General features: G+C 42.2%; 1 protein-coding gene across 6 annotated transcripts in view; it reads left to right on the forward strand.

The window, feature by feature from the left end:
* The window catches only part of SEMA6D (semaphorin 6D), a 53883-nt gene extending 36630 nt beyond the window's left edge, over positions 1-17253 (forward strand). For 2 of the 6 annotated variants that reach the window (XM_045201717.3, XM_024567735.3), the window contains exons 2-19: positions 2387-2549; positions 2950-3061; positions 3618-3678; positions 3798-3860; positions 3969-4070; positions 4301-4391; positions 4836-4955; positions 5658-5746; positions 6467-6684; positions 6793-6924; positions 7255-7410; positions 7503-7676; positions 8908-9048; positions 9140-9220; positions 9681-9742; positions 10130-10186; positions 11666-11830; positions 13566-17253. In XM_045201717.3, the coding sequence (XP_045057652.1) occupies positions 2441-2549; positions 2950-3061; positions 3618-3678; positions 3798-3860; positions 3969-4070; positions 4301-4391; positions 4836-4955; positions 5658-5746; positions 6467-6684; positions 6793-6924; positions 7255-7410; positions 7503-7676; positions 8908-9048; positions 9140-9220; positions 9681-9742; positions 10130-10186; positions 11666-11830; positions 13566-14854 (3222 nt within the window). In that variant the 5' untranslated portion in view covers positions 2387-2440 and the 3' untranslated portion in view covers positions 14855-17253. The remainder of the gene's footprint in view (positions 1-2386; positions 2550-2949; positions 3062-3617; positions 3679-3797; positions 3861-3968; positions 4071-4300; positions 4392-4835; positions 4956-5657; positions 5747-6466; positions 6685-6792; positions 6925-7254; positions 7411-7502; positions 7677-8907; positions 9049-9139; positions 9221-9680; positions 9743-10129; positions 10187-11665; positions 11831-13565) is intronic. The other 4 variants (XM_045201719.3, XM_045201720.3, XM_045201722.3 and 1 more) reach the window with 4 other exon arrangements.
* The last annotated feature ends 502 nt before the right edge of the window (positions 17254-17755 follow it).

Here is a 17755-nt window from a genome sequence, read left to right on the forward strand (position 1 = left end):
CAATACCCTCCAGAAACATCAGTGACTTTATTTCCAGAGAATGAAGTTTGGGATTAATGTCATAACAGAATTTGGTTTTTAGGGCAACGTTTTGTATTTTCATACTGCTTCAACTCTGTGGGGTCTTTATAACTGGCAAGACACCGTGGCAAAGCAAAACAGGAAGACACTGCTTCAGGATAAATGACGGGTTGAAAGAGGTCATCTTGTCATCATTGAAAATAGGTGCATGTGGTGAGAAGACTGGAACCAAGTCATCAGAGTCGTTGAGTTAGGATGGTAGCATTGTTGGTTTTTCCTTTTCAGTTGTTTTGCCAGTTTCGATAAGGGCTCAAGTGGTAACATTTATTCTAAAAATAATTCCCTTAGTATTTTAAAATAACTATTCATTTGTGAAAAAGAAATTTGGCCAAATATCTTTAACATTTTATGACATCTTTTTCCCAGACCCTTCTCAGACTGTTACGGTCAGGTTGGTCACGTGAATGGGGTCCAGTAGGAAATGGGTGAGGAGGACTAACTTTGCTCAGAATCTGGATGTGCAAGGCATTTAGTTCTTTTTCATCCCGTGGAGAAGGTGGTATTATCCTCATACTAGATGTTAAAAAAACAAAAACAACTAATGCTGAGAAAAATTAAAGGAACTTTGCTGGGTCAATGAGCTAGTCAGTAACGCAGTTCTCTCCAAATCAGACCGCCAGCAAAGTCCACACTCTTTCACCTGAGTACAGAACGACGCTGCCCGGATCCTTCTAACTTACTGCTGGATTACTTATCCGTGAAGAAAAATTCTATCACCATATTGTTCTCGCTTTTTTGTAAAATTAGGATTCTAAAACTCACATAGACTTGACTTGTACTTTAGTGAGAAATAGAATAGTGAAGCATTGCGTGGGGTACTATGAGTCTGTGTCTTTAACATTCAGAAGATAAAAGAAGCATGCTAAGTACCTGGTTGAGTGCTTGGAATCCCCCAGAATTTGAAGTGATTCTTATCCTCTCCCCTAAAGTTCTTAGTTAAGATACATGAAACTGGAGATAAGCCTTAATGTTCTCACTGTTCCCTACAGTAGTTGTAAGTGACTATTTTGGTTGAGGAAGGGGTGGTATTATTGGAAAGTGGAGCATTTACAGTTTCTCAAAAATACTCAACCCGTTGGCCCAGTACGGCCCTAATTTATTTCTTTAATAAATGGATAGCATTTAAAGACTTTAAAAATTTTTTTTGACACTTAATAGTATACAGTTAATGCTGTAAGCTTTGTTGAGATACTGACAAACATACTACACATATGTAAATATACAATTTGATAAAATTTAACATATGCATACACCTGTGAAACACCACTTCAATAAAAATAATGAACGTATTCAGTACCCCAGAGAGATGTTTTGTAATGTAGTACTTTTGAAGACAAAAACCCATCATCTAATTTGATGAAAAGAGCCTGAGTGGGGACTCAGGCGATGTGACTCTGGACTCAGCTCTTTCCCTTAACAGCTTCATGGAATTCAGTGAGTCCCTTCATTTTTCCAGCCCTTGGTTTTCTCTTCTGAAAAATGAGGAGGTTGGACTAGATGGTCCCTAAGGCCCCCTGTGGCTCTAAAGTTCAATAAAGCTAAGAGGACAAGTGTACTTAGGGTATTGGTTTGCGTCCAAATGGTTTTATGTAAAAGGGTAGACCTCCCCAGTGGTCTGGCGGCAGCTGTGCCGCTTCATCCCTGCCCTGCTTTGCTTGATTGATTGATTGTGAAATCATTTCATTTCTTTTAATTCCCTTTCACCCTGATTCAAGGTCATTCATGTCATTGCTTCCACGTTGGTATTACTAAGCTTAGGGGACTGTTCTACTTAAGAATTTAGGGCTCAGGCTTGAGTAATGCTGGGAATTTGGCAATGCCTTAAGCAGAGATCAGATGAGGGGCGAAAGGACCCTCAGCTCTCCAGATATTTGCAAGGCAGCCTGGGCATTTTGTGAGGGGCAGAGGCAAGCTCTACTGGATGTATTTCAGGGCTGGGGGCAGGGAAGCAGATTGGAGTTTAATTAAAATTCTAATCCCAACATTGCCCATCTTCTTGCCAAGTCAGCAGCCAGCATTTCTGTTTGTGGTTCTGGGGATTTTGCTGTGATGACATACATAGTTACCTCAAAGACTCTTGCAAATTTGCCTACAACGTCCATATGCCCAGCAGGTGCTTTAATCAGGACTGGCCCGCTGCCTCTCTCTTGCCTGTGTTTTCAAAGATACCTCCTTTACCATGGCCAGGGCTCCTGGTGGGAGGAGGGCATTGGAGAGAGCTGGTGGCGAAAACCGAGCTGATTACAAATAAGAAAACAGGTTCATCACAGCATAGAGGTCTTTTCAAACTGTGTCTGTTTTCTAGGTAGCTAAGTGGGATTCCTGAGGAGGGGCTGCTCTGACTTGACGGCGGCCCACCATGAGGCTTTTCCTGCTTTGTGCCTACATGCTGCTCCTGATGATTTCCCAGTTGAGGGCAGTCAGCTTTCCCGAAGACGACGAGCCCCTCAATACCGTTGACTATCACTGTAAGTAATCCCAAGAACATTCTCCTTTTCTAAGAAGGAAGATTTTCTGGTTTTGATTTCTCTAAGCGTATTTGTTTTTAGAAAGAGAGTTATATATATATATATATATGTCTTAAAAATGTTTTACATGTTAATTTATCCCCAATTGTGTCTGGAGAAAATGGGACGATTTTGTTGGGAGCTTTTCTAAAGCAGCCCACGTATAGGTTATATATTTTCAGTTAAAAGGAAAAGACCATTTGCTGGCATTTACCATCTCTTATTCATTTATATTCAAGATCCGAAGAGAGGAATTTGGTTAAAACCCTTCTACAACTAGTATATACAGTTAATCAATGCTGTATATTGATTCTTTAGCGCCATAATCCTGACTGATGGTTTAGCCCATTTTTACTTGCAGATTCAAGGCAATATCCGGTGTTTAGAGGACGCCCTTCAGGCAATGAATCGCAGCACAGGCTGGACTTTCAGCTGATGCTGAAAATTCGAGACACACTTTATATTGCTGGCAGGTAATTTTCCTCTCATTGGTTTATTAGATTAAAATTCTTTTCTCTTGTGGTGCTTGCATTAATGTGTCTAGTTCATGAAAAACTAATATGTGATTGTGATCAAAAATCGCAAGTAGCCAAAAATATTCACAGGGAAGAGTCAGTGTTGTGTACCGGGAACAAAATGCAGAGCAAAGCCCTTCGGCGGCGCGGTTTTATTACTGCCATCAGGAAAGGATACATCGCTCTTCATTCCTAAAGCAGCAGGGGGAAATAATCTTTTTTATTCTTTTTTAACTTGGAATTATTCGAGCAAATATTAGAAGTATGCCTATGCTAATACAAGCAGCAGCTTGACCCACGCCTGGAGAGAAGAGCTTTCTTTGCTCCCTAGCCATAGTGATATATAAAAGCTTCTCACTAATGAAAAAGTACCCTTTGTTGACTTTGCTGGAGACAGAGAAAATCCAAATGATCTCTAAGACACAATAAAGGCAGATCTGTAAAAATAAAATAAGAAGCAGCTTAACGTTTTTATGCATTCACATGATATGACTTACTGCCTTGCTTCCAACAGGGATCAAGTTTATACAGTAAACTTAAATGAAATCCCCAAAACAGAAGTAATACCGACCAAGGTAAGCTAGTGTGGTGGGCAACTTTATTTGCATTTGCTCAGAACTTGGAAAATGCCCCCCTCCCCTCCCAGAATTTTCATAGTTAAAAATTGAACTTGGGTGTTGCTTGATTAATGCAGAAGCTGACATGGCGGTCGAGGCAACAGGATCGAGAAAACTGTGCTATGAAAGGCAAACATAAAGTGAGTAAAACAGACCAGTGCCTGCCACGTTCATTCTTTCTGCGGTCTTGACCCTGCAATATCAGCATATGGAATGTCTAATATCAGTGTCATTATTACCTTCTTTAGGATGAATGCCACAACTTTATTAAAGTATTTGTTCCAAGAAACGATGAGATGGTTTTTGTATGTGGTACCAATGCATTTAATCCCATGTGTAGATACTATAGGGTAAGTATACTTTATAAAATGTGCCTTTGTTCAGTAATTTTTCTTTCCTTACTAGTATGCTGTTAAAGTTGAACCCTTTCTACTATAACCTAGGAATTGTTTTATCTCTAACACTATGGAAGAATAGAGACAGAATTCTTCAAATAGAACTTCCGTACAAATAAAACAGTATTCCTTCAAACAGGCACATTGAACAGATGTGACACGAGCTATTTATTTTTCTTTTGCAGTTGAATACCTTAGAGTATGATGGGGAAGAAATTAGTGGCCTGGCAAGATGCCCGTTTGATGCCAGACAAACCAATGTTGCCCTTTTTGCCGGTAAGATCTTTTAGTGTAATGAATATAAATGATTAATGACATTGAAGGTGCAAAAGGAATTTAAAGGAAGAAAAAAGCTCAGAGCTGAGATAGCTCCCTCAATATAGGTGTTTCAAAGTCTAAAAGCTATGGAAAATTTTCCAAAAAAGAATTAAAAGTAAGCATATTACAATACAGTATTCTGACCCTTGGTTCTGTTGTTAGCTAGGCCAGTGACCCTGAATAAGTTGCTTAACTTTTTTGATGCTTAGATTCTTCAGTTATAAAATTAAGTAATTTTATGGGCCAACCTGCTACAGGTTGATTGTGAGCATCAGATTTAGCTTTATTTCTATATATAGGGATAACAGGCGAAAGCACTCCAGAGAGTATAACAAACTCCATAGGGCAACACACTGCAGGATGATTATGATTCTTTTACTCAAATTCTAACTTTGGTTTCAGATGGGAAGCTGTATTCTGCCACAGTGGCTGACTTCTTGGCCAGTGACGCTGTTATTTATCGAAGCATGGGCGATGGATCCGCCCTTCGTACAATAAAATATGACTCCAAATGGATAAAAGGTACCTTTAAAGAGCAGTATTGTGGGATCGCCAAGAGTAGTGGGATGGCCAGGTGGGAGCAGGAGCCGTGAGCAGCAGGAGGTTCCGGCCGACTTTGCATTGTTTATTTAGACCACGTCTAAGCTGCTTTGGTTGTAAACAGAGACATTGACAGGGAATGAAGACACCTGTAGCCAAGGCAAGAAAGTAGATCCATCCAGGATTTTATCTTAGATGACCTCAAAAAAAAAAAGAGATCCCATTTCAGTGGGCCAATTTGCCAAACTCTCAACGCACACAGCATTCCTCGCCCACTCTCACCTACCTATCCTGAAAAGTCAGCAGTGAGAATCAGTTAGGTCATATCTGCAGAATCATTTTATTCTTCGGAGTGTAGAATTCAAGATTTTAAAAAAATTCTCAATGTAAGAGGTTTCTTTCCCTAGTTAAATAGATTAATGAATAAATCTGTAGAAACAAAGGCCTTTGCTGTAGTTCAGTTCCCAGTAGGCTTTTTACAGCCCATTAGCTGACATTAAAGACCTTGCTGTCCCTGGAGCTTCAACTCACCCATGTCGGGACTCCTCGCACTCATTGGCGCATCGAAGTTCTCATTGGCTTGAATGTAGCTGTGTGACATCTGTCAGCCATGCCTAGCAGTCAGGGCCGTACACTAATTGAATTGCCCTTTCAGAACCAGTTTGTTTGCAATTTTTCTTTCAGAGCCACACTTCCTTCATGCCATAGAATATGGAAACTATGTCTACTTCTTCTTTCGAGAAATTGCTGTGGAACATAATAATTTAGGCAAGGCAAGTATATGCGCCGGACTTGTATTGTGGACTCTCCCCCATGGAACTGAGCCCACTGCGGCAGAGAGATGGTCTCTGCACGCTCTCCAGCACTCACTGCATTTGGGCCATGTGCAGAGAGGCAAGTCGCTTATCCTGAGAATAATTGCTGAAAGACACCTGAACAATAACCTGAATGGGAACAGCAGCCTTGGATCTTGAGATGGTTTCATTTTTCCGGTCTCTGCAGAGAGTGCTCTCCAGGCCCCCTTGAGCTTGGGATGCTCCTTTAACTCTTGAGCAGTCCATCGATAGTTTATTGTTTCTCTCTGTCAAAGGCAGGATGGAAGTAGAGGCCTTTGTTCAATTTGGAGTGCTTCGGGAAAAGCCCGTGTGAGTTTAAATTCCTGCTACGCCAGGCTTAAGGACGGCACATTTCAGTAGCAACGGGGGAAGTGAAGTGCAAGACAGTGCAGGAATGGTTTCCATTCCGCCAGGAGGTTCATGGCTCCCTTCTCGAGGAGCTTGTTTGGCAGAACAGGAAAATGGCCCTTTTTTTCCTCACAGGTAGATCTCGTTTACATTCTTAGTCTGCAGATCCCTACAGACAAGACTGCTAGATTCTTTTGAACCAGATATAGCGGTAGCATGTTTTGTCCCTCCCATAAATAAACAGCAGCTTTTGGTTTTCCTTCCCCCTCCATGCTCATAACCCCTTGCCCTGCTTTGTCCCGCGGGCAGGCTGTCTATTCCCGTGTGGCCCGCATATGTAAAAACGACATGGGTGGCTCCCAGCGGGTCCTGGAGAAGCACTGGACGTCATTCCTGAAGGCTCGGCTTAACTGCTCTGTGCCCGGAGACTCGTTTTTCTACTTTGATGTCCTGCAGTCGATTACAGACATAATACAGATCAATGGCATCCCCACCGTGGTCGGGGTGTTCACCACACAGCTCAACAGGTGAGAACGATCCTGGGCACCTCAAATGACAGTCTGTCCCTTCTCGTGGGACCTGCGAACAGGCCTGTTGTTGCCTGATGGTTTTCTGATGGTTTCTGCCCTTTGCAGCATTCCTGGTTCTGCAGTCTGTGCATTTAGCATGGATGACATTGAGAAAGTATTCAAAGGACGATTTAAAGAACAGAAAACTCCAGATTCTGTTTGGACAGCAGTCCCCGAAGACAAAGTACCAAAGCCAAGGTAAGGAAAGACAAAAGGGTCTTTGTACAAAAGGGTTTTTGTCTTTAGCAAAACCGTCTGGCCACTGGGAGCATCCATCCTCAGAGAGCAGACGGGGGCAATGCCCCACGCGGGGAAGGGCTCCCTGTGCAGCGTGGTAGACAGGCAGTCAGTCAGCACAACCCGGGAGCATGAGTGTGGAAAACCCGCTGGAATCGGGGAAATAGCATTGCTCTTTGGTTTTCACTTACTCTTCTTTCATTCTTGACCTCTTCTTTCAGAATGGACACTTAACTTATTCCTTAGATACAATTCGTGATACAGGGGGAAAAAACACGGTTTTTCTTTCAGGCCTGGCTGTTGTGCGAAGCATGGCCTTGCTGAAGCTTATAAAACCTCCATTGACTTCCCGGATGAGACCCTGTCATTCATCAAGTCCCACCCCCTGATGGACTCTGCCGTCCCCCCCATTGCAGAGGAGCCCTGGTTCACAAAGACTCGGATCAGGTGAGGCTGAGCAGAAAGGGTGACCCACTCTCATCCAGTACCTTCCCTTCCTGTTGGCCTCACACACTGACTTGGCTCACCTCATTTGGCAGGTACAGACTGACAGCCATCGCTGTTGACCATTCTGCCGGACCCTACCAGAACCACACTGTCATCTTTGTTGGCTCAGAAGCTGGCGTGGTACTTAAAATTTTGGCCAAGACCAGTTCTTTCTCTTTGAATGACAGCGTATTACTGGAAGAGATTGAAGCATACAACCATGCAAAGTAGGTACATTTTACGAGAATGCTCTTCAGCACTGCTCAAAAATTTCTGGATTTTATTTCATCTAGTCATTTCCTTTCAGCTCTCTAAATTAGCAGTGGTTTGGCATATTAGTGTTTTGGGTTTTTTTTTTTTTCTTCTCACTGAAATAAATCCTGGGTTTGTTTTCTCCCCTGAGTCTACTGGGGCTTGGCGCTGGACAGTTGATGAGTTTAAAAATAATGCAGCCCTTTTATTTCACCTGTGGAAGTAGAAAGCATTTCACCACCACCCTTCCTACCTTGCAGATAAATTTTGGGATGCTACACACAGCCAGCAGTTACAGGCACACACACGCACACCCACACACAGAATACAGTTTTTCCAACCATTGATATAAAAGATTATTTAGATCATTAAAACAAACAAAAAATGGATGAGAGAAATGGAGCAAGAGACTAAGGAGAGATCCCAGAAACATCTAGCACAGGAAGATTTAAATCCATTAAAACAGCCCCGGCTGGTATGGCTCAGTTGGTTGGAGCATCATCCCTCAGGCTGAAGGGTCATGGGTTCAATTCCTGGTCAGGCTCGTACAAGCAGGCAACAATGTTTCTCACTCACATTGATGCTGCGCTCTCTCTCTTTTTTAAAAAAGATTTTATTTATTTATTTTTAGAGAGAGGGGAAGGGAGGGAGAAAGAGAGGGGGAGAAACATCCATTGGTTGCCTCTCACATCCCCAGCTGGGGACCTGATCTACAACCCAGGCATGTGCCCTGACTGAGAATCAAACCAGTGACCCCTTGGTTTGTTGGATGACATCCAACCCACTCAGCCACACCAGTCAGGGTTCTCTCTCTCTTTTTTCCTCCCTCTCTAAAAGCAATGGAAGAAAACGTCCTTGAATAAGGATAAAAAATAAAATAAGTGCATTAAAACGTTATCCTTTCCCCTCACTGTAGTCCAGCATGGTCTTCACAAATATAATTTCCTTCAATCATCAGAATGGGAAAGCAGTCTTAAAAAAACCTTTTATCCAGCCTGAAATTTAACTAACCATGCAGAGCAGTAGAAGATGAATCGCATAATTATTACTTCCCAAACTATGTACTTGCCTGGTTTGCTCCTGAGAACATTCCTTACGACCTCCCCAGTTCTCAGTAATTGCAACAAGCAAACCTCACTTGCCTTGTACTTCATGCAGCTTTTGACTTACTAAACATATGGCTTCAAATCGTTTCCCACAATACAGGTGTAACGCCGAGAATGAGGAGGACAAAAGGGTCATCTCCTTGCAGTTGGACAAAGATCATCACACTTTGTATGTGGCGTTCTCCAGCTGCGTTATCCGCATCCCCCTCAGTCGCTGTGAGCGTTATGGATCGTGTAAAAAGTGAGCTGACGTTTCTGTTCTCGCCCTGGGTCTTGCAGCATTCAGACCTGTGATGATGAGAAAATCCAAGTTACATTCTGCCTTTGTGCAGGTCTTGTATTGCATCTCGGGACCCGTACTGTGGCTGGTTGTTAAGCCAGGGGGCCTGTGGTAGAGTCACGCAAGGGATGTTGTAAGTACACTTTGTCGCGTCAGCCAAAATCTCCACATCTGCTCCTATCCTCTTCTTATCTCTAAAGCTAGAAATCTTGGAAAACTTCCGAAAGCGCTACCTTTATTCTCCCCCCCCCCTTTTTTTTGCTGCTTCTTTCTTTCTCTCTGTCTTTCCTTTAGTTTTTGTTGTTGTTGTTGAAGTAAAAAAAGGGAAATCTGGAGCTGTGGGAAGGAAGGGAGATATAGACAGTATAATACCTGTGAGAAATGGGCAATTCTCTTCTGCTTTCTAAAACATTCCAGTCACCAAACGCTTAACAGACATACTCAACTTAGCCAGCTATGTTGAAATGTCCATTTTTTTTCTCTCTGCTTGTTCTTGCTACTAATCGATTTGTGTTCTTGGTTCTGCTCTGGTTGTCACTTGTGTTCCTATGAAGGCTGTTAACTGAAGACTTCTTTGCTTTCCATAACCACAGCGCTGGAGGCTATGAACAAGACACTGAATACGGCAACACGGCCCAGCTAGGGGACTGCCATGGTAAGACCGAATCTTCCTTGCCCTCCTGGCGTTTCTTTTTGACCACATTTGCACATGAACATTATTTTACAACCAGCCTTTTAATGACGCAGGACACATGCCACCTAGCATTTAACTTAAACTTCGCAAAAGCCGAGCTGTTTGGTCATGGGGATATAATAGAGAAGAATCTTAACCTTTTTTTTTTTTCCTTAGAGAATCTTACCTTTTTTTTTTCTTCACCATTTACAATTTTGTAGGAAATCTAGAGAAAGGTAGTCTAACCAGTAGATTAATATTTTCATTTATAGGCTTTTCTTTTTGACTTTTTTAGTTAATTGGAACTCATACATTTTTGCTTTCTTTTGGTTACTTTTTACTGATTACTTGTTCCTTTAATTCTTTTAGAAATTTTGCCTACTTCAACTACACCAGATTACAAAATATTTGGCGGTCCAACATCTGGTTAGTTTTTTTAATTTTTTTGAATTAACAACCTTTTCTTTCCTTCAGTTCAGCATTTTCAGCCCCTCCCCCCTCCTTTTGCTCAGTGTGGCAGCCCTTCATTTTTGTGCTTTGACTCATAATCCCACTGATGGTACCAAAGACTTTTTCCTGCTCAGTACTTCACCCTGTGGAGCATGTTAACAGCCCATCATTGGCCAAGGCACATCCTCTAAGGAAGAGCAAGTGGATTAACATAGACCACATTCCAGCTGCACGCGTCCACCCAAGCTTTCTCCTCCCCTCTGTGCATTGTGAATGCTCCCTCTGGCCATCTACATTTAATGGATGGCAGGATTTCATTATTTTCCCCTTCCTCTCCTCACCTCTCCTCAGACTTAGTAACAAATACACATTTCCCCAAAATGTGTATTTATGAATTTTAGAGATCTTTTTGGAATGGTTTGTGGTAATCCTGGGAAATCTTTGAGTGTCGTGGTCTCAGTGGTGTGAAAAACCTGGTTGTGTAAAGCTGGTTTCTGATGTAGTAAGTTGCTCAGGGGGCTCCCCACGCCCCTCTGTCTGTATCTGGTTTTGGAGTTCTCATCTGTGACCATTACACCAGGCTGAATTGGAGTCTCTGGAGTTTTAACCTAAAATCATACGCTTACATCTTAAGGGAAAATGTCAGTAATAGACATGTTGAGGTTAAGTCACTCCCGATCCTATTGCTGCTTCTCCAACTCACCAGCAGTTTCATTCCTCAGGGGCGGGGTGGGGGAAAAGGACGACAGATTCATGTATCAGAACACCCTAATTGAGCTTGTAAATGCCGTTTCTTTTGCATGAGTTGCTGCTAACTCTTCGGAAGAAACTCCCCAGGCATTTTGGAAGGCACGGGCAAGGTTCATCCCTGCTTCAGTGCTGTACCTGGACAGTGAGCCCCCAGTGCAGTGAATAATCTACAGGTGGGCGCGGACCCTGGCAAAGCAGGACGCCATAGACAGAGCTGGCGTGTTGGGTCCCAAAGCAAGTGTTTCCGCGGACTTCCCCAGGTGCTTTCTGTCGAAGCTACACTCAGGCTCCCCAGTGAAGGAATACAAGTCTCCCAACGTCTATAGAAGTGCTTGAAAATGTCACAAAAAGAAATGAAACTATGTTGTCTCCCAAAAGGATGACAAAAATAGTGATAAATCTTTGGGACTAGAGTTAACTTTTCCACAGGTGCCACTGGTCACCACAGAGGCTTCCTTCCATAGGAGCGCTTTGAGTATTGTGCCTTTTGAAATCTGCTTAGTATAGCTTCGTTGTTAACGTTCAGTTTTTATTTTTCCCTTGCGAGAAGAGGATTTGGTGTAGTCTCTGTGGGTGTGTTTTGATGAAATCTTGGAGCAGGCTTTCTCAGGAAATTTAACTTCGACTGTACTTAAAAATGCAACAGAGCAGTCAGAAAAACCTGCCGACAGGACCCACGTTAATAAAATCTGTTTGCCACCACAGACATGGAGGTATCTTCGTCTTCTGTTACCACAGCAAGTGTCCCAGAAATCACACCTAAAGTGATTGACACCTGGAGACCTAAATTGACGAGCTCCCGGAAATTTGTAGTTCAAGATGACCCAAACCCTTCTGATTTTACTGATCATTTATCAGGTATCCCAAAGGGTAAGGCCTCACCAGGGAAATCACCTCTCACTGACTAGAAACCTGATTCCTACTCTCTGAGAAACCTGAGGACTGAGGGCGCTCCACACGGAACCGGAAAGGAGCTGCTGCTCGTGTTCACACCACCTGCACTGGCCCCAGTCACTGGGTGCTCTGTGGATGTACCGGAGTGCATTCCTTAAAATGCAAAGAGAGGCAGAAAGCTGTTCGAGAAAGGGTAGTGAAACAGCCACTCAAACTGTCTAGTCTGTTGATTTCTGTCTGAAGGAGCTGGACCAAACTTCTGGATATCAGAGAATTTCAAGGGTCACTCACCAGGTCAAAGAACAAAACTTGTTAGTTGCAGATACCCAGATATCAGATGTTTTGCCAAAGAGCCCTTCCTAGTCTTTTGTTTAGCTGTAGTTCAAAATGCATATGAAAAGGATATGTGAGGTGCTAAGTTGCTTGAATGCCACAAGTGATAAAACATTAGTGTTTATCCAAAACTATCCTTTTCAACTGATAATAGAAGCAGTTATAACATAGCTGCCTATGGAGTAGGCTTATTAGATATATTATTACAGGGGAAAATCTATTCTTTAGTGCTTATGAAACTATGGGATCAGGTTTCCAGTCAGTTTCTATCACAGTGTCTTGTCATTTATGTTTTACATCTGTTGATTTTGGTTTTATGTATTTTCATTGTAAACAATTTTATAATCATTCTTTCTGCTTTGTTTTGTTTTTTTAGTAGTACCATTTCTACTTTTCTTTCCTTGTCTTTCAAAATGGATTACATAACCCTGGACACTGGATAAAAACAACTAACATTCAAAGGCCTTGGTACTAATTTAAAGCAACCAAATCTTCAAAATCCCTCTGACTTACCTTAATCTGGGATAGCTGTGTTTATAGCATGTAGCAGACCTGATACCTCTTAAACTAACATTTCTTTGGGCGACTGTTAGATGTCTGTGGTTGCATTAAAAATTCCAATAATTAAAACTAATTCACTCTTCTTCTAGTCTAACTTAAATATTTCTAAGTATCTTAAGATACTTGAGTCATCTTACTTAACTAATACAAAGTATTATTTCCTTAGACTGTTTCGATTTCTTTCATAGCAGGCAATTCCAGACTGCTTCACCCCAAAATGGAATGAAAAAACAAATCAAAGCAAAGCAAACACAAAATCTGTGTTTGTAGCTAACAACGACTAAGCAGATGCTTTTAGTTTGTGAACAAATTACGTGTTTTTATTCCAGTTAAGGTAGTAAAATTGTATTAGCATAATTATATTAGCATAATATATATTTATGCCAATTCATACATTTCCCTAATCCTAGCTGCTGCCCTTTAATGCTGATTTATGAGTTAGGAGGAAACCATGAGGTAAAACACTCCATGAGTTTAGAACAGGTCATTTAGAAAATACACTCTTTTTAATTCTAATTTTTGGGTAGAAACTCTTAAAATTTCTGATGTTATATCACAACTATTTAAAAGGGGTTGGAGGAGAGAAGACAGAGAATTGAGATTAGTGGGAGATTAGAGTTATCCTAATTTCAGATATCTCTGGGGATCCTATTGTGATTAAAGGAAAAAATATATATGGAATTTTAGAATCTACCTGACCCTCCAAGCTAAACATACAGACCATGTAAAGGTAGCGTCGGCTCAACGGAAGCCATTTGCTGGCTGATACCTTTTTAAAAAGCACCTCGGTCAGACTCTTTCCCTGTGTCTGTTGCAGGTGTGCGGTGGGAAGTCCAGTCTGGAGAGTCCAATCAGATGGTTCACATGAACGTCCTCATCACGTGTGTCTTTGCCGCGTTTGTGTTGGGTGCATTCATTGCAGGTGTAGCAGTATACTGCTATCGTGACATGTTTGTTCGGAAAAACAGGAAGATCCACAAAGATGCAGAATCTGCCCAGTCCTGCACAGACTCCAGTGGAAGTTTTGCCAAACTGAATGGTCTCTTCGACAGCCCGGTCAAGGAATATCAGCAGAATATTGATTCTCCCAAATTGTATAGTAACCTGCTAACCAGTCGGAAAGAGCTGCCACCCACTGGAGACACTAAATCCATGGTAATGGACCATCGAGGCCAACCTCCGGAGCTGGCTGCTCTCCCCACACCCGAGTCTACACCTGTGCTGCACCAGAAGACCCTGCAGGCCATGAAGAGCCACTCAGACAAGGCCCATGGCCATGGAGCTTCCAGGAAAGAAACCCCCCAGTTTTTCCCTTCCAGCCCTCCACCCCACTCCCCATTAAGCCATGGGCACATCCCCAGTGCCATTGTGCTTCCTAATGCTACTCATGATTACAACACGTCTTTTTCAAACTCCAACGCTCATAAAGCTGAGAAAAAGCTTCAACATGTTGACCACCCTCTCACGAAGTCATCCAGTAAAAGAGATCACCGGCGTTCTGTGGATTCCAGAAATACCCTCAATGACCTCCTGAAGCATCTAAATGACCCAAATAGTAACCCCAAAGCCATCATGGGAGACATCCAAATGGCCCACCAGACCCTAATGCTGGATCCTGTGGGACCAATGTCAGAGGTCCCGCCCAAGGTCCCTAACCGGGAGGCATCACTCTACTCTCCTCCTTCAACTCTCCCCAGAAATAGCCCAACCAAGCGAGTGGACGTCCCCACCACCCCTGGAGTCCCAATGACTTCTCTGGAAAGACAAAGAGGTTACCACAAAAATTCCTCCCAGAGGCACTCCATATCTGCTATGCCTAAAAACTTAAACTCACCAAATGGTGTTTTGTTGTCTAGACAGCCTAGCATGAACCGTGGCGGGTACATGCCCACTCCAACGGGGGCGAAGGTGGACTACATTCAGGGAACACCAGGGAGTGTTCACCTGCAGCCTTCCCTCTCCAGACAGAGCAGCTACACCAGTAATGGCACCCTTCCTAGGACGGGGCTAAAGAGGACACCGTCCTTAAAACCTGACGTGCCACCAAAGCCTTCATTTGCTCCTCAAACGACGTCTGTCAGACCACTGAACAAGTACACTTACTAGGCCTCACGTGTGCTGTTCCCCATGTGGCTTTATCCTGTCCATGTTGTTGAGAGGATGATGTTGTAAGGGTACCTTAAGATAAGAGATGCGCTTGTCTTTTAAGAGAACCAAGTGGCCAAAGAAACTCTTTCCAGCTTTGGCAACATCAGAACTTGCCACTGCAAGTTCTTGTAGCTACTGCAACAAGGCTTCTGTGTACTTGCGTGAAAACAAAGGAAGGTGCTGGCCATTCCATTTCTTTTGTTTGAAGCTAAAGAGAGGGAGGGCCCCGAGGGGCGACCTCACCTCCCCGGTGTAAAGAGCTGATACAGTACGCAGAAGAGTCTGTGAGCAAATACTTGAAAATGGGTTCAATTTAGACTGCCATTATGTGTGGTCTCCCCATTCAATGTGAACATTTTACTATGTATGCATTCACCTTGCCTCTTGCACAAGTGTCAAAATCAATGGTAATGTCTCAAAGAAACAAACGTGTAGATTACCAAACAATTTGCTAAAAATTCAGTCTCTGACCCAAACTGTAGCATTTTTTCCGTGTGGGGCATTTTTTTCATGCCACCGATGAACTGTGGTGCGTGTGTGTGTGCGTGTGTGTTCTGTGCCCGCTAGGATTTGTTTAGGTGCCCATTGCGTCTTTTTGTGCTATGGAGTTGTTTACATGGAGCGTGACTGAATAAGAGACAGTAAGTACTTCCCACAGCAGTCCATTGGGTTCAGCTTTGAGAAGGAAATAAAATCAAGGCTGATGTAACCATCCATATGATTGACTTATGGGGTACCCAATGCCAGAATATAAAAGTTCTAAGTAATTGTGTGCTGCTATTCATTAAAACTTTTATTACAGTCTTGCCAGCTTAAGGAAAGAGAGAGGTTAAGAGGTATCCTTGATTTATCCCACAGTATTTTACAGTAGTAAAATTTACCTGTCCACTGTGAATCCAAGCCTGAGTCACTCTATTTAACCTTGGACACATTGATACGGTTTTATTTTTATGGTGTTTGGTTTTTCCCGTGTGGTCAACTGTCTCTTCCTTTAACTCCTCCCACTGCCAAGATTTAAATTTTTTTAAAAACCAGGCAAAAGAAGGAAACGTGAAAAGAATTGTAATTGGCTTAACAGACACTAGTCTATTAAAACCCAACAGTGGTGCAATCATGTCGTCTATGTTGTGTTACGTGAGACTTTTCTCCTGAGTCATGCAGGTAATGACAAAATACTGTAAATATTACATGTGAGTTTACCTGAATCTGTGCATTTTGTGCCTTATTCATGAGAATGATAGAAGTACTAAAATATGTCGAGTGTTTTCAGTATAGCACATCACTTACTGAGTGCCAGTTGTAAATGTTTTTCAACCAGCACCTGAAAAGACTTTTTAAAAAATCCTAACAAACAACCTAGAACAATCCATTGTAAAACAGTCCACCCAAATAGCAGCAGTACGTCCTTTGCCATGACAGACATTCCACTCCTGCTTTCCTAAGGATGCAACGGCAATAATGTGAAGTCAGATGAGGTTTCCAGGGTCACGTGACACCTGCAGAAACCAGAGTCATGTATTCCTAGCTTTGCAGAAGCCACTTACAGTTGCTGATGGGCAGCCCCAATGGCCGTTTCAGTCAGTCTGCTGAGCCTCACACTACGGTCCATTGGCCCTGATCTAGAAACTACCCAGGCAGAGGAGTGCTCCTGACTTAGTCGGAGGAATAAGTTCGACCGCTTTCTTGTGATAATGCTGATGCTAGACATTACTTGGGGGAGGATGGGTGGCAGAAGACCAGAGCATTTTTATACAAAATGTAGAATACTGATACAGTTATTCTTTTCCTTTGAGCATATTGTTTTATAAAGAATGTGATTCCCTGAGATGTCTGGAAGCTCAAAAGCTAAAACTTCTGTTCTTGAAACACTTCAGCTTTGCCACTAAAATATTACAGATTAATCATAAATTAAACCAACCCACGATAAACACTGCTCAGTCCACCGCCAACAAATGTGTTTGAGTTCACCTTACCCATATTAATCCCGGCGAGCGGAAAACGGAAGAGTAACTGTGTGGTCCCCGGGTAACGTTTTGTAACATTGTGCTGCCTTGTAGTTTGTAATGTGAGTTCGATCAGTATTTATGTTGAAATTTCTAACATTAAATCTAGTCTCTATCCTGTTAATTTAATTTTTAAATGCTTTATCCATTTGTGCAAAGGTAAACACAGATTGTATCTTTTTTAATGTTACGGCATAAAAAGTAACCCTAAAGTGAAGCGGCTCTATACCGTTTTATAGAGTACTTTAACATGTATAGATATCTTGTAAACTTGTATTGTGGAAGTGTAAATAGTATGTACTTTGGGTTTTTAACACCGCATGTAAAGTCAAAATAAATATATAAATCATTATATCCTGCCTTTTGATATTGAAGAGGTTTATAATGGATCATATTTTCAAAATGTTTTTGAGTCAACACCAGTGAGAGCTGCTTTTTTAAAAAAACCTACAAAAATATTCTTATCTGGAGTATTTGCTGCCCAGCATGGTTGCACCCCCATTCTCGGGAGGCTGGTACTGATGGGCAGCCCCGAAACACTGAGAAACGGTTCCGAACACCAGGTGAACAGTGTTGCACCAACAGTCGATACCGCAGGCAGACACACTAGTGGCACATGTGTCCGTATATCTAGGTCAAACATATGTAAAATGCTTGATTTCTATTCCCACTTTTTTCCAATGTCATTTTAAGTCCCAAAATTATAGCCGATATACCGAATTCCTATGAACATTTCCCATTGCTTGGAATGTGGCATTTCTCAATTCTATTGTTTTAACTGAATAGAACATATCAATAGGTATCTTCCCCCAAATACTGACATGGAAGGTAAAATTACGATTCCATTTTGCTCTTC

The sequence above is a fragment of the Desmodus rotundus genome, chromosome 7 (genome assembly GCF_022682495.2).
Source record: "Desmodus rotundus isolate HL8 chromosome 7, HLdesRot8A.1, whole genome shotgun sequence".
In the NCBI taxonomy this organism is placed as follows: domain Eukaryota; kingdom Metazoa; phylum Chordata; class Mammalia; order Chiroptera; family Phyllostomidae; genus Desmodus; species Desmodus rotundus.